Genomic DNA, 14,944 nt, shown 5'->3' with positions numbered 1-14,944 from the left:
ATTTTCCTATTTTTATCTCATATTATTGTACTTTTTTGTTTTTGGATCATGAGTATAAGCTGCAATTATTCAGCAATTCTTATCCTTTCTTCCTGTTTTCAATTTAACTTCTTTATACATTTCCTTCATTCAATTTCCTTTCGTTTCCCTCCCTCTTCTGTTATGCAATCTTCCTTCAGCTTCCTCTTTTATACTGTTTGGTATCTTCTATAGTTTTTCTCTTTTTTCTGGTTTATGAGTTCTTCAAGTAATGTTTCCTTCATTTTATTGAGTTCATGCTTTATATTGGATATCCTTAGCAAATCAATAATTCTTTCTTCATTCTACGTATTATTTTATGTTTTAGTTAACATTTTGAAATAACAAGAATTGAACGCATATATATATATATATATATGAGAAAACAAATTTATAATTTCAAAATTATTTTTATTTTTCAACATAATCTCCCTTAAGACTAATACATTTATTCCAGCGATGCTCCAGCGCCATTGTCCTGTCCCTATAGTGGTTCTCAGTAAGATCTGCAAAATACCCCTCTACAGCTGCAATCATCTATTGATTCGAAGAAAAACGCTGACCAACGAGGAAGAGTTTTAGTTTTGGGAAGAGATAGAAGTCAGAGGGAGCCAAATCTGGGGTATAGGGTGGATGTTCCAACAATTCATAATGCAAATCCCTTAATTTTCCCATTGCCAAAACACCTTTGTGAGTAGGTGCATTGTCCTGATGAAAGATGATTTTTTTTTCTGCAAACTGGATCTTTTCCCACGAAGTTTTTCGTCTAGTCTGGTTAAAAGATCGGAATAATATTCCCCGGTTTTACCCTTTTCAAGATAATTAATAAGAAAATGCCTTTAGCATCCCAAAACACCGATGACATGACCTTTCCTGCTGATGGAACCGACTTTTTCTCTTTTGGCGCTGAACAACCGGTTTCTGTCCACTGTTTTGGATTCTTTGGATTCTTTTGGATTCTTTGGCGCTGAACAACCGGTTTCTGTCCACTGTTTTGGATTCTGCTGTGTAATGGTGAATCCAAATCTCATCCATAGTAATAAATCGTCGCACAAAATCAGTTTTATTCTTGTTAAAAGGCTCCAAATCACTGTTCAGAGATTTTCATGCCAGTGCGTTTTTAACCCGCTATGTTTCGCGGGTTAAAAACATCGGTGTTTTTAATCATGTCATCGGTGTTTTTATCCCAAAACACCGATGACATGACCTTTCCTGCTGATGGAACCGACGTTTTCTCTTTTGGCGCTGAACAACCGGTTTCTGTCCACTGTTTTGGATTCTGCTGTGTAATGGTGAATCCAAATCTCATCCATAGTAATAAATCGTCGCACAAAATCAGTTTTATTCTTGTTAAAAGGCTCCAAATCACTGTTCAGAGATTTTCATGCCGGTGCGTTTTTAACCCGCTATGAGCAAGCGCGGCACCCATCTTGCGCAAAACCTTTTTTTGCAATTCTTCATGCAAAATATATCCTATACGTTCTTTTGAAATGCCTATAGTCTCATCAATTTCACGCCCTTTGACTCGCCGGTCACCCAATACCATATCGTGCACTTGATTAGTGATTTCTGTTGTTGTTACATTTATTTTGACGTCCTTCGCGTGGATCATCTTCAACGCTGATACGATCAGCGTTGAAAATGATCGTATCAGCTATTTAAACTAGGCAGCCCATTTCTTAGTTGTCGAAAACGAAAGAGAAGAGTGCCCATAATTTTGCTTCAGACAGCTGTATAAAACAAACTACTTGATAGAATGACTTGCAATTTCACATGGATGCGTATGTCAGATGTACCAACGTAGAAAAAAAAATCTTCCTGATATAGTGTTTCCATCTATGGTCGAGGCCGAGAACTTTTCACACCCTTGTGTGTATATATATATTATAACTCCTAATTCGTATTTTCATACATTCATACATATATATATTGTTTAAAATTTATCTTATCCGATAAGTGTTTAAACAATTATTTAATTTTGTCTAAACGTTATAAAAAGAACTGGAATTTGGTTACGTTCGAAAACCGTAATTATACAAATACCAGTTCGAATTACACATAAATAGAATTCCCTACCACCTGACACTGAACGTCATGTCTGCAGCCGTGATTTAACTGCAGTCCAATACAGCATACAGTGCTTGAAAAGTGGAGGATACTAAACTTACTACTTTCCTTATGATGAACTTTAGAAGGTGTAAGAATAAAAGTTTAGAAAATTTCTTTATTTTCTAATTTATCATTGCGAAAACGTCATTCTGGTGACCTAAAATATTTGAAGTTTTATATATATATTCACAAAATTCAATTGATGGCAGAGTTCGATCTCGTTTCCTGATCTACTCTCATCTACAATTCAGTTTCAAAAGTTCACGTTAATGAGAATGATCCTTTAGGCGAAGTGTTAAAGATAGCAAACACTTCTGAGATAAATAACAATTTCTTATTTAATTATGTGAAATCAACAAGAAATTAATTACTTGTTATTTTTTGTTTCATATGAATATGTAGTATCATTTATCATAATGAAGACTTTATATTTTCTAAGAGAAAGGATAATTAATATCTATGAAGTAAGATATTTGACATCTATGATGTATTTTTGGCGTATATTGTCTTAATATTGCATTTCTTAAAAAAACTAGAATTCTATAAAAGAGTTCATATATTGTCATTTATTTGTTATTTTGATTAAACTGCATGTCACTGCAGATCGCTGTTTCGAACTGTTGGTTCTCATCAGACACTTGATAGAAGCCAGGGATTCTAATGTAGTAGGCTCGATCAGTTTTGAAAAAGTTTAAGCAGGCTTTTTTTTTCTTTTTTTTTGCTTATAGATTTTTATGTCATCCCCATACGTGACAGCTTGTAGTTATGGTTTACCGTGTTAAACAGGATTTTAATTTTAATACAGATTACTAGAGCATTGCCGAAATTAAAATATTCCCGCATCTATTTTTTTAATGACAGCTAGAAAAAATAAACTCCAACTGGAAAAAATCAAGTAAGGATAGCCCAACAACGGTGCTCAACAATATAAACACATTCTTGTTGTGGAAAATACTGCAATTGTCGACTTTCAAAAAAAAATGAAATAACACCTATCAGAATCACTCACAGTTAAAGCAAAACTAATCACGATAAACGTTCATTGACCGTGCATTGTTTCGTCAAACTGGCAATTAAACAAAATATATTATCATTTACCACCTAACAGCCAATTCAAGCAATCCGGAAAGACAGCACTAATATACATAACTAGTGTCACTCACTGGTTGAAAAGCCTCTCTCACCTCCTCTCTTCCATATCTGATGGTGATATTGAAACAGACAGACGCACCACATCGGGATCCTTAGGTGGTTTAATCTCTGAGATTTCACTATTTACAGGGTTTATTTTATGTGTCGTCAGTTAAAACACGTCTTAAATATTTATTTAAATTTAATTGGTTTCAATTCCATTTCTCGTTCCTTTTTTGATTTTTTGGTTCCCGTCTTCATTTCAGTTTAAAATTATTAACGTCTACAGTTTGACGTATGCTTATCAAATAATATGCTTTATCAAATAAAATCTTACAATAAATGGTATATTTTAATTAAAATATGAACAGAAGGGTAACAGAAGGGTTCAGCTCCAAACTCACAGAAACAACGTTTTAATTTTTCCTCCTTCATTCCATATACTTCTGATCTTTGGAACCATTTCATGTGTGGCATTGATAAAAGCTATTAAAATAATAAAAAGCAGCTAAAATCGCGATACATTTGTTTCTGTTGTAACAAAAAAAAAGGATCCCGACATATAATTCGTTTTCAGTAAACATATTCGCGCTTATTTCCCAGCACATAAAAATATTTGGTGAACATTTGTCATTTTTTGAAAGACTAGGTTCGAATCCTGTAAATGCGCCAGGAACATATAAAAGGGTATTTCAGTCGAAATCTATTTCTGCCGATGATAAGTTTCCTCGCAAAAATGCGTTTGTTATCCAAGCAAGGGCAACACGAACGACAGACACGCGATTAACAGGCATAATAAATCACCTTAATGACGTGAGCCTAACATATTGTTATCAACAACAACAATGTATTCAACTGTGAATGAACTGTCGCGTGTTCCATAATTGGAGTGGCAAATATTCCCAACGAATGAAATTTTTTTATGTTTCTTTTTTATATCATAGTTACCCTTTCGATTGTTTTGGTTTCTCTTATTATTATTATCCAAAGATGATCATAGGAGAAAATGGAATAGAAAATAGAAAATCAAAATGTTTAAATTTCTTCTAGTAGATAAAATTGTCCGGTATTGAACCATACCTCAGCAAGAAATGTTTTCGCTACAAATGCTGTTATAATTACTAATGATGGAATAATGAAATTTCTTTATTCAACCATATTCAGCCATCTAGAAATTTCTTCTTTCAACTTGTTGTTTAACATTTAACTATTTGCATAACTTGCATGTCAACATCATTTCTTAAGAAATTACTATGTAAGACTGCTACTTATAATAGAGATAACCTACAACCAGTAGGTTATAGAGTAACCTACTGGTTGTAGAGCGAATTTGTTACCAAAATGTCTACTCTCAATATTTCAGAGCTTCCTTGATTAGCCGTGTAGTTAGCTTATCCGCTATCCAGCCAAGTGGACTGGATAGCTGACGGTTCGAATCCAGACAAACAGATGGTCGTTTGTGATTGTTTCACTAACTCTTTATGGAAAGGACATCAGCGTTCCTACCATTTTTTTCTAGCAGAAGACTTCAATCTCAAAACCCAGTGAGGTACGGGAGCGACCATACGACATCAAAATGATGTCACATGTTTCATTTGACGTTAAATAGGTAGTTAATTTTTAACATTTTGTTGTTTTAGGAATTGTCAAATAAAATTATTTCACAAACACCTAAAAAGTTATTTAAAAACTATTATTCCTAATTACTCCTAAATTATTATTACGTATGTTAGGCAGCTGATGTAATAACTAGGCTTTTTGAAGCTCCTCGAAAAAAAAAAAAAAAAAAAAGGAAATAGAAAACATAGAATGTGAGAATAAAATATATCATTAAATCAGGAACACAAGTAATGAAGATACTTCAAAAGAATTCCTATAATATATAAATGGGAAGGCATTAAAATTATCTTTAAATAACTGACTCCTGAAGCATTTTCCACATTAGGAATATTTTGACGGTTTATTAATACCGAGTAAAATTCGACATACGATCTTATATGAAACAAGGCAAGGATTTGAGAGCTCAGTAAGGCAACCGATTCAAGAAGTCTCCTCAGTGAATCCTTCAGTTTTTTTTTTTTTGCTGTAATAATAAGTATTTATTATTTACGCTGTCCAATATTTAATTGTTTCGTTATTGTTCTTCTGTTAGAATTGTTTTTCTGCATGATCAACAGTAACGTCTTCATTCCATGAACTAAAATCTCTTACATACAAATACGATTTGATACAAAAATAGGATTTAATTTCATTACTTTCCAGTATTCATTATTAACGTAGTCCTGCTATTCAAAGGATCGCCTGAGTGAACACAGTCGTGAACGGGAAGTGAACTGCAAAGCGTTTTGGGCGAAAGTAAATTCATGCACTAAATCCTCACCTGCACAGACAGACTGCTACGTAAATCTCTCTCTTGACACACTTCTACGTGTGGAATGTGTGATTCTATTATGCGAGTTTCTTTATCTGGAAGACATGATATAATCCTGCGGAGCTTTGTGTGTGTGTGTTATCTAATATGTAAGCAGATGTTTAATTAGGATATATTTAGAGCAAAAATATAGAATTTGAAATCAAAGCGAGCTTCATTGCTTTTCAAATCACCAAGGGACAAGGCATTTAAGAAATCGATATAAATCTAGTTTCTTGCTAGAGAGAAGTGATCCATAGAGCATCAAGTAATGAGAGAAACGTGTGCTATTGTTCTTTCTTTAAATTATTTTCTTGAGCAAATGAAAATTATTCGTAAAAAATTCCTGGCGGTATAGACATTCTTGAGAGGCAGTCGAACATTAATCAAGTCTGTTCGTCCTCTACTTTTCAAAGAATTGACATTGAAATAAAAAAAAAAGTATGTGTGTTCTCGTCTTCTTAAGAATTATCAGTATGAGGAAGAAAGAAAGAACTCCTTCCTTTGCTTGGAATTATTTGGGTTAATAAGTGAATACACCTATTAACTCGACTTTTATTTTCGTATGAACGATCCCTTCAAGTAAGGGACACTTTGATTGCAACGAAATGAAATAAAAAATGGCTTCCTGAAGAAGTTTCAAAACCAGCTTGAATTTGTTGTGAAAATGCAATAAAAAACTTGATTTTGGAAAGTGTAACGAGAAATGATGTACGATTATCACACACACACACACACACACACACACACACACACACACACACACACACACATACCAGATTTTGAACAAACACAGTTACAGAAAATATTCAATACGGTACTTGTGTAATTTTGAGTTAAATTAGTCTTATAATTTTATTTCAGACTATATCCATGGACAATTTGTGAAAAATATTAAAGGAAGTTTCAGAGTTAAAAGAAAAAAATTAAAAAAAATTATCTTTACAATATTTTGTCCCAATTATTATTTCAAAGAACAAAATACCAATGGCTGCTCGCAGAATATCTTTTCTCACAGATCTAAAACATAATATAATTCCGTATAATTTATTTTTATAACGAATAGTGTTCAACTTTAGAATAGCAAGGTTGGTCTGCAATTTATTTGGTCCAAAAATAACGTTTGCTTTCAAAAGTTAAAAGTATCATTTATTGTTCAAATAAATTTCTTTTAAATTTGTTCATAAATTAAGATAAAAATAAGTAAATACAAAATTTCAGAGATAATCAAGCCCCTCCCAGTTTCAAAACCGCATAAAAATAAGACAACTTCCTATTCAAAGCCAGTAATCGATTTTGCAAGACATAATAATTTAATCATTTAAATAATTTTTGAAAATAATTTACTAAATTATCCAATGAATTTACTGGATTGGGTCATCATTGGCTTCACCAAGTCGCCACTCTACGTCTTTATTTGCTGATGTTCATCATTATTTTCCTCTTCTTACAGTAAATGCTGGCTTTATTTCTAGGACTGATTTTTAAAAAATCTCATTTGGATCTCAAGCATATTGGCGAAGCAAAATGTCCCACTAGCGTTTATAATTTTTACTGAATTTTCGCAGAATTTGCTTTACACGGATTTTTTCCTTTTCTGTTTTTTGTAAATATATACATATATTTACATTATTTCTCTATACTAAGCTTAAATTTTATTTTATTTTTTTTGTCAAGGTACGTTATTTTCTAGACTAAAACATCAAAGTACTAATAACGTTTAAAAATCCAAAAGCCTAACTTAAAAATGTTAATAAACTGAAATGAAACAATATTCATGTTGCAATGCGCATTTATTTTTAAACAGAAGAATAAAACCAAAATATCCAAGATAGACTACACTTGCCAAATGGGCCCAGTACTAATGTATCTAGTCTCGTTCAACAGGATTTGAATTCAAATCTCATTTTACACATGGATGTTTGGGGAATGTCTTTAAGTGATAGATGATTTTCCCCGCTTGATGTGAGACCGTCACCCTGATTTATTGAGGTCTGAAGTGGCTTGAAAAAAGTTCAATGTCTCATTTAGTCTCTACGGAAGGTTTCCGGATTTCAAGGTAGGTCGTCGTAGTATAGACATTTTGGCTCAGAATGTGTCCGAAGACACATATTCTAATGCAATAGTGCTGGTTAATGAAATCATGTCAAAGAACAAAGGTTACATAACAGCGGTCAAACCCCATCGAGCTAACATCAGACTGAGGAAATCCGACCTTGAAGTAAAGATAAGAAATAAATTAGTTTATCACGTACAGTTGGATGTTCGCCGACCACACTACCCTCCATCGTAAGAAACTGCCTTTTATGCTGAAAACCATGTCTTGGTACGTTTATATCAGGTCTTGGCTTTTTAAGAAAAGCATCACATTGTACCAAAATTTACTTCGGGAACTGTATCCTTTGAAATGCATGGTGCCAACAGTCATAGGGACTCTTCCAGATGATTTTCAAGATATTCTCTTTAAATGCTTTGCAGAGTAACTGGCAATATGACAGCTCTCCAGAGAATGACTTCTAAATTCCCAGGTCTGGAGTTTGATAGCACAGAATATTGTTGAGGCTGAGGCCCCTTCCGGTCCTACGTGTAGCGCAATAGTATGTAGCACTGATATTTCAGTGTAAAGGTAGAAAAATGAAATAAAATAAAAATAAATTTATAACCTTTCGTGTTGGAATATTACCTATTGCACGCTTCACATTTTTGTGTCTATGCATTAAAAAAATTCAATTTTGAAAATTTCGACGATTATTAAACATGCAAAACGAAGGATTTTTAAATCCATTCCTACATGAGTGCTTCGTATGAGTAAAAGGTTGAGAATAAATAAAATACTTATGAATAGTGAATGGAGATAAGAGATGATGATGAATATTCATTCATAAGAATTTGCTCATTTTATCTATGTAGTTATTTACATAAATATTTCTATTTATTTCTTTATTTTTTTTAAACTCTACCTAAAATTCAAAGATCGTGTTTTTTTCTAGTAAATGTTAATGAATCAAAAAATTCTTTATTCCCATTTTTCTACAGCAAACCACTGCTTTATACTTACTTCAGATAGTTTTAGTTGTTTTATAACAATTTTTTTAATAATTATCGAAATAGTATTTTCTTCAGCTACTTTCACACTCAAATAAAAATTAAGTCTTAATTCTTAAATTATACATGTTTACAGTAGATGGAAAAATTTAATATCATCAGCAAACGAAAATTCTATTTATAAAAACTGCAGACGAGGATCATGTCGGAAAATATTAAATAGAGAGTTCCGAAATAGCGGCACTTAATGACTATTTCAGTTGATGGTTCAGTGCATCTCGCAATTAAATATTAAGGACAATTCACAGTTTAATAAAACGCATCTGACTGATGTGGTGAAGATATGGAGAAGCACAATGTTACGTTGTACTTCTCCATATCTTCACCACATCAGTGCACAACATCAGAAGCACAATGTTACGTTCTAAATTTAGATATACTAAATTTATAATGCATTAATAGTATACGCCCCGATGATTCCGACCTGGAAATAAATGATACATGAGGTTCATTAGAGTGTGTACGATAATTAATAAGTTGTAGTATTTTAAAATGGGAGAGTGGAAAGAAGTTGATATTAGAACCTTCCGCTAGATAAAAAATGAATTCAGGGTTTCTATCATATGTCAACAGATAATCGATTTATTCATTTCTCTTACTTATTAATTAATTTAGGACATAAACATTAATTAAAATAAAAAAATGAAATCTTTCTAAGCAATAAATACAAGACGCTATATTCAGGATATAACAATCAGAGAAAAGAGGGAGTAGCTATAGTATTCAACACTAAATACGATGCTAATCTTCTTGAATGGCAGACAATATCAATTAGAGTGATGTGGGCTAATATCAAAATTGGTACCTGGACAATGAGACTTTTTTTGTGCTTATGGTCGCACGGAAGGTTCTCTACTAAGGAAGAAGTGAAGGAATTTTTTGACGCATTAGAGAAGACAGCTGACACAACGAAAAAGGAAAAGTTGTTCCTTGTTGAAGACCTAAACAGCAGGAGTAGGAAATGATTACCAGACATATAAGAATGTTTTGGCAAAATTTGGAGAAAAATGAAATGCTAATAATAATGGTAAGTAACTACTAGATTTCTGCTCAGGCCATATTTTCCCACTGATTCATGAGGAAAGAGTATACAGAGGATTTAAAATAGGAAATGATCTCCATTTAGCGTTGATTAGGATAAAATTGAATTTCATATTGAAAATGTTATTCAATATGAAACAAAAACGTTATTCAAGAAAAACTGAAAGAGTTTGAGAAAAGGAACCAAACCTTGGAGATTCAGTGGCAAGCCCTGAAGAAAACATTGATGGATTCAGCCGGAGAGGCATGCGGTGAGGTTGTTTGTAGAACGATCAGAACTCCATGGTAGACACAGGAAGTTAAAGAGGCAGTGAAAGAAAAGAAGAACGTATATCGAAAGTTCCTGGCAAGTAAGGCAGCTTGTGCACTTAGAGAATACAGAGACAATTGTAAGAAAGTGAAGCATCGTGTAAAATTAGCTAAACAAAAGTCATGGAAAGACTTTGGTATGAATATAGAAAATAAATATCAGGAAAACGGCAAAATATTCTGGAGGTTGTTGAAGAAGCTTGGAAATGGAGGAAAGAGTGCTGTAAAAGGAGTTAGAGATGATAAAAGGAACGTAAAAACTGAAGAGATAAAAATATTCTTGATGTATGGTACTTTGAAAGATTGCTAAAATATGGAGACCAGAAATGCTGAAATATGGAGTTAATATTCATGCCATCTGATCGAATTCCAGACGATTGGAGTAGGCCATCTGAATATAGATGGGTACTATAAAAAGGGAAATAAAACTGAATATGAAAATTACAGAAGTATTTCCCTATGTTCCTAGTTACATTTATTCAAATATACTTGAAAAACGGCTAAGAAAAATTGTGGATGAGAAGTTTGGAGCAAACCAAGCTCAGTTCTAGCCAAACAAACAGAGAATGTCAGAATCAGATTTTCATTTTGAGACAAATAGTCGAGAAATCTTGGGAATATAACAAGGATCTATATTTAAGTTGTGCAGATCTGGAATAGGCATATGACAAGGTGCCAAGAGGAAAGCTCTTCAAAACATTACAGTTATATGGTCTAAATGGGACATCATATCAAGCAATACGTAGTCTCTATTGGAATTGTAAATCAGCAGTTAGAATTGAACGAGGTACAGAAAGGTGGTCTGAAGTAAAATCGGGTGCAACAAGGGTGCACATTATCTTCACTGTTATTCATTATCTATATGGATCACATTATGAAGATAAATAGCATTAGGTTTGATATTAGAATTGGATGTATTAATTTCAACTCTTTACTTTATGAAGATGTTATACTCGTAAATAAATCTCTGATAAGTCTGTAGGATTCTCTGACTAAATTGAATAACTATCGTAATAAATTTGGTATAAAAATCAGCATTAAAAGACAAAGAATGAAAATATGCAGAAACGGTGAAAGCATTTACTGCATCCTGAATGGAGACCTATAGAACAAGTAAAATATCTCAGCTATTTAGGCACAATATTTAGTGAAGATGGAAAATTAAATTTCCAAATAGACAGCAGAATTAGTAAAGATGGCATGGTAGGAAATCAACTGAATAAATTTAGCTGACTATATGGAATAAGAGACAGATTAGTCAAAACACTAAACTAGTCGTAAACAAGGCGGTGTTCATACCAATTTTGACATGAATCTAAGAGCTGGATAAGACTGGAGACCACAGATATGGCAGTCCTGAGAAAGATTAGGGGACTGAATGGCAGTATCATATTAAAAATTAGGATTATGAGGAAAGAACTTGACATTGTTAGCATTCAGAAATTTGTTAGCAGAGCTAATCTCAGGTGGTATGGTCACTTAAACAGAATGGGCGAGGAAACTAAACAAGTGTTCTTTGCCAGGATGACAAGAAAAAGACCCAGAAGAAGACCAATATGTAGAAGGATTGATACAGTAAACAAACTCCTCAAAAACAGATATACAAGATTTGATAATATTGGAATGTTGATAGATAACAAGTTAATCTGAAGGAAAATTGTTGATAGGAAGTTAGTAATGATGTAACTTTTCATGTAGTACTATCATAAAATCATGTACCACCTCCCGATGGTATATGTCAGGAATTTAATGATGATGATGATGAAAAATTAATTATAGAATAGATTTTTCTCAACTTTCAGTATCCAGTCCACGCCACTCATGCAATTCAATGACTAAGAGGAAGTTTTAGATAAATAATTTCAAGCATCGCAGAATACACGTTGCCTTAGAATTGTAAAATAACCGATTCCAGGAGTATCATCGTTTGAGGTAATAATGAGTGGTAGAATCAGCATTTCAGAGCCTGGAATACCGGCATTTTGTTATCCCGCAAGACTCCAAAAAATGCAGAGAGATCAGAAAAAAAATTAATAAAGAAAGAATTCCACTCTTTATGGGAAAAAATAAATCCCTGTCATTCTCTCATTAGCTAAACCTAGAAATATTTAAACCACAGATTAATCAATTTCTATGTTAATGACTGCAATAAAGAACTTACTTCGGACTGCCCAGCTCTTCAGATCTCTCACACCGAACAGAAACTGCAGCAGACTGTTACTGCAAGCACTGGAAACCTCTACTTGAGTTCCAAGTCGGACCAGGGTGGGCATCATTTGCTTGATGAGAGATCCCACTTGCTTCCGAGCATCTTCCTCGAACTTTTTCCATTTCTGATGCAGTTCGTCCAGCTGTTCCGGTTCTTCCGTTGTGGTAGGAGTCGTCACTTTGTGGCGGCCTGCAGACGACTTGATAGTCAGCGATTTTTTAGTAGGAACGGTTGTCGAAGGAGGCGGAGTAGGAGAGGGTTTTGTAGTAGGTAGAGTTTTGGACGTGGTTACGATAGACTTGGGAGTTGGAGTCGGTGTTGTTGTTGTTGTTGTGCTGACTGTGCCATTTTCGGCTGACTTGGTGGCACTTGTCGGGTGGTCGGCTGGAAGTGCAGCCACACGACTTGCACTGTTCCAGGCGATTACTGATAGAACAGCAATCAATGAAACCAGGTGCAAGCTTGACCGACCCATTGCAAGGAAGAACCGTTGGAATGCGATCTGCCGCACACTAAACCGATGTTTAATGAACCGTAAGATAATTATATGCAGAACATCGCACCACGTGGTGATAAACTATCCATTGAACAACTAGCTAACCGAATACCTCCCTTCTTTTGAATGAGTCCCCTTCCAATAGCAGTGCGACCAACAGTTATCACTCTAGGAAAAAAAATGCTTTAGTTCAGCTATGACGTCAGGAGCCAAACGCGCAAGCCCAGAAAAGCTACTTATACTTCTATGATAATGCTAACTGTGCTCAAGATGCTCACTCCACCCGGGCTGTTGGTTGTTTCGTCTCGTAGTTCATCGCGTGCAGCTGACGGCAAATGTAAGCAAACAGGCAGTGAGACAAAGAGAGAGAGAGAGAGAGAGAGAGAGAGAGAGAGGTGCGGTAGACGTATAACATACTGTGACAGTGCAGCAAGTTACAAACTGACCTCATTTAGCGATATTTTCCTGCGAGAGGCTTTCTCCACTGTTTGTTTCGTACTATTATGGGCCACACTTTCTCAGGTGACTGCACTCTACGTTTTGCCTTAAGCAGAAACCTACCTGTCTTCTATAAAACAGGGGAATTTAAAACTAGTTTCTTAAACTTAAACGAGAAAACAAAGTGAAAGTTGTTTTAATATGTTACACTCGTACAAGTTCAGGGAGAATTCTAGAGAAAATGACCGGGATTTAAACCTTGTGGTTTATGGGAAAAAAACAACAACACTTATTTGTTGATTCGGTTGGTTTTCCCCCCTCCAATGATTACGTTTCCTGCCTGAAAGATTATTTTTATCCCAGTCTTAGAGGTGGAGCAGCTTACCGCTTCAGGGCAGCAGTTCCAAACTTTTCACTATTGTGGACGCTTTATACAATGCGGGAGTCCTCGGGGTCAGTCGTTTGACATGTGGGTCTGCAGTGTTTTTTTACTTCACGTGAGTCCTATTTTACTTATGTCTGCGGTCGCTAGGATAAGGAAAATGCATATACAGTATATCTGTTGAAGCGCATCATTTCTAAAAAACTTCATTTAACTTAAGATTACGGCAGTGATTTTCACATGTAAAAAATAAGCCTTGTAACTCAGTGATTAATGATAGTGTCCTTTCATTATAAATATTTAGTTTGCAATCCTATCCAGGACTATATATTTTATATACATTTTATAAGACTTTTCAGCTGAAGTTAATTAAGATGATCTCATAATGGCTGGAAGGATTTTCAACCGACAAATACGACAAACCAGGCAAAAATTAACACACAATTAACACGCATAACATACTGTTTTGGTTGTTTTTGAATTTACGGCCGAAGCAATGAACGCTATGAGTCCAGTATATTATGTCTGTAAATTGAGTGTGTTCTGGTTTGCCTATTATTGGACAAAAACGTCGACTTTCTAGGAAAGAAAACTTGCTACCTCCGTATGAGATCGGTTTATATTCAAAACGTATTATACTGGCCAAATAACTTTAGTTACTTTTGTCATAATTCTAACTAAACAAAACGTAAAGAATTGTTAATGAAAATATTAAACATTTCAAGTATTACATTTTACTTTTAATTGACGTCTCGCCTCATTCTCCGTCATATTTTCCTACCGCCTAGTGAAATGATCGCGTTTGTCGAACTGTCAATTCCGTGCAAAGCATTGCAGTAAAACAATAGAAGAAATACAAGTATGTTTGTGGATCAGGAATAACTTGTAAGACTTAAATTGTTGTGCACTGTATTAGAGAGAATGCATTGTGTTCCCTCTAGAGGAGTTCGATATTCATGATTCGAGACAATATGAGATTGATTTGAATTGAACCCCTTATAAACGAAGGGCGGAATAACATTCAGTTTCTTCCAAAAATGTACCTTAGCTATAAAGCATTTTGTGACATAAGTGGCTTCCACGATGCAAACTATCTGTTTGCATCGTGGAAGCCACTTATTAATGAACAAAAATCAGTGTCCATTTTGTGTCTTTACTTCCCTTTTTGCTTTGATTAAGATGTTTGGCAAGAGAAAAACGAAGGAAACTAATAGTGAAAAAAAAAAAAAAAGAATATGAATAAAGACCAAGTGCAGATAAGGCCTAGGAAATCCCATTCTTCAGCGGTGAGAAAGT

General features: G+C 34.2%; 1 protein-coding gene across 1 annotated transcript in view; it reads right to left on the bottom strand.

The window, feature by feature from the left end:
- Positions 1-12,807, bottom strand: part of LOC150098044 (uncharacterized) — a gene marked incomplete at its 3' end in the record, with an annotated part of 68,813 nt that extends 56,006 nt beyond the window's left edge. Inside the window, exon 1 of the mRNA XM_090406664.1 lies at positions 12,285-12,807. Within this exon, the coding sequence (XP_090262790.1) occupies positions 12,285-12,807 (523 nt within the window). The remainder of the gene's footprint in view (positions 1-12,284) is intronic.
- Between the last annotated feature and the right edge of the window lie 2,137 nt (positions 12,808-14,944).

Source organism: Typopeltis vanoorti, chromosome 16 (genome assembly GCF_054136105.1).
Source record: "Typopeltis vanoorti isolate ZY-2024b chromosome 16, IOZ_Tvanoo_1.0, whole genome shotgun sequence".
NCBI lineage: Eukaryota > Metazoa > Arthropoda > Arachnida > Uropygi > Thelyphonidae > Typopeltis > Typopeltis vanoorti.
Note: the sequence above shows the minus strand (reverse complement) of the source record. Positions and strands in the feature narration are given on the sequence as shown.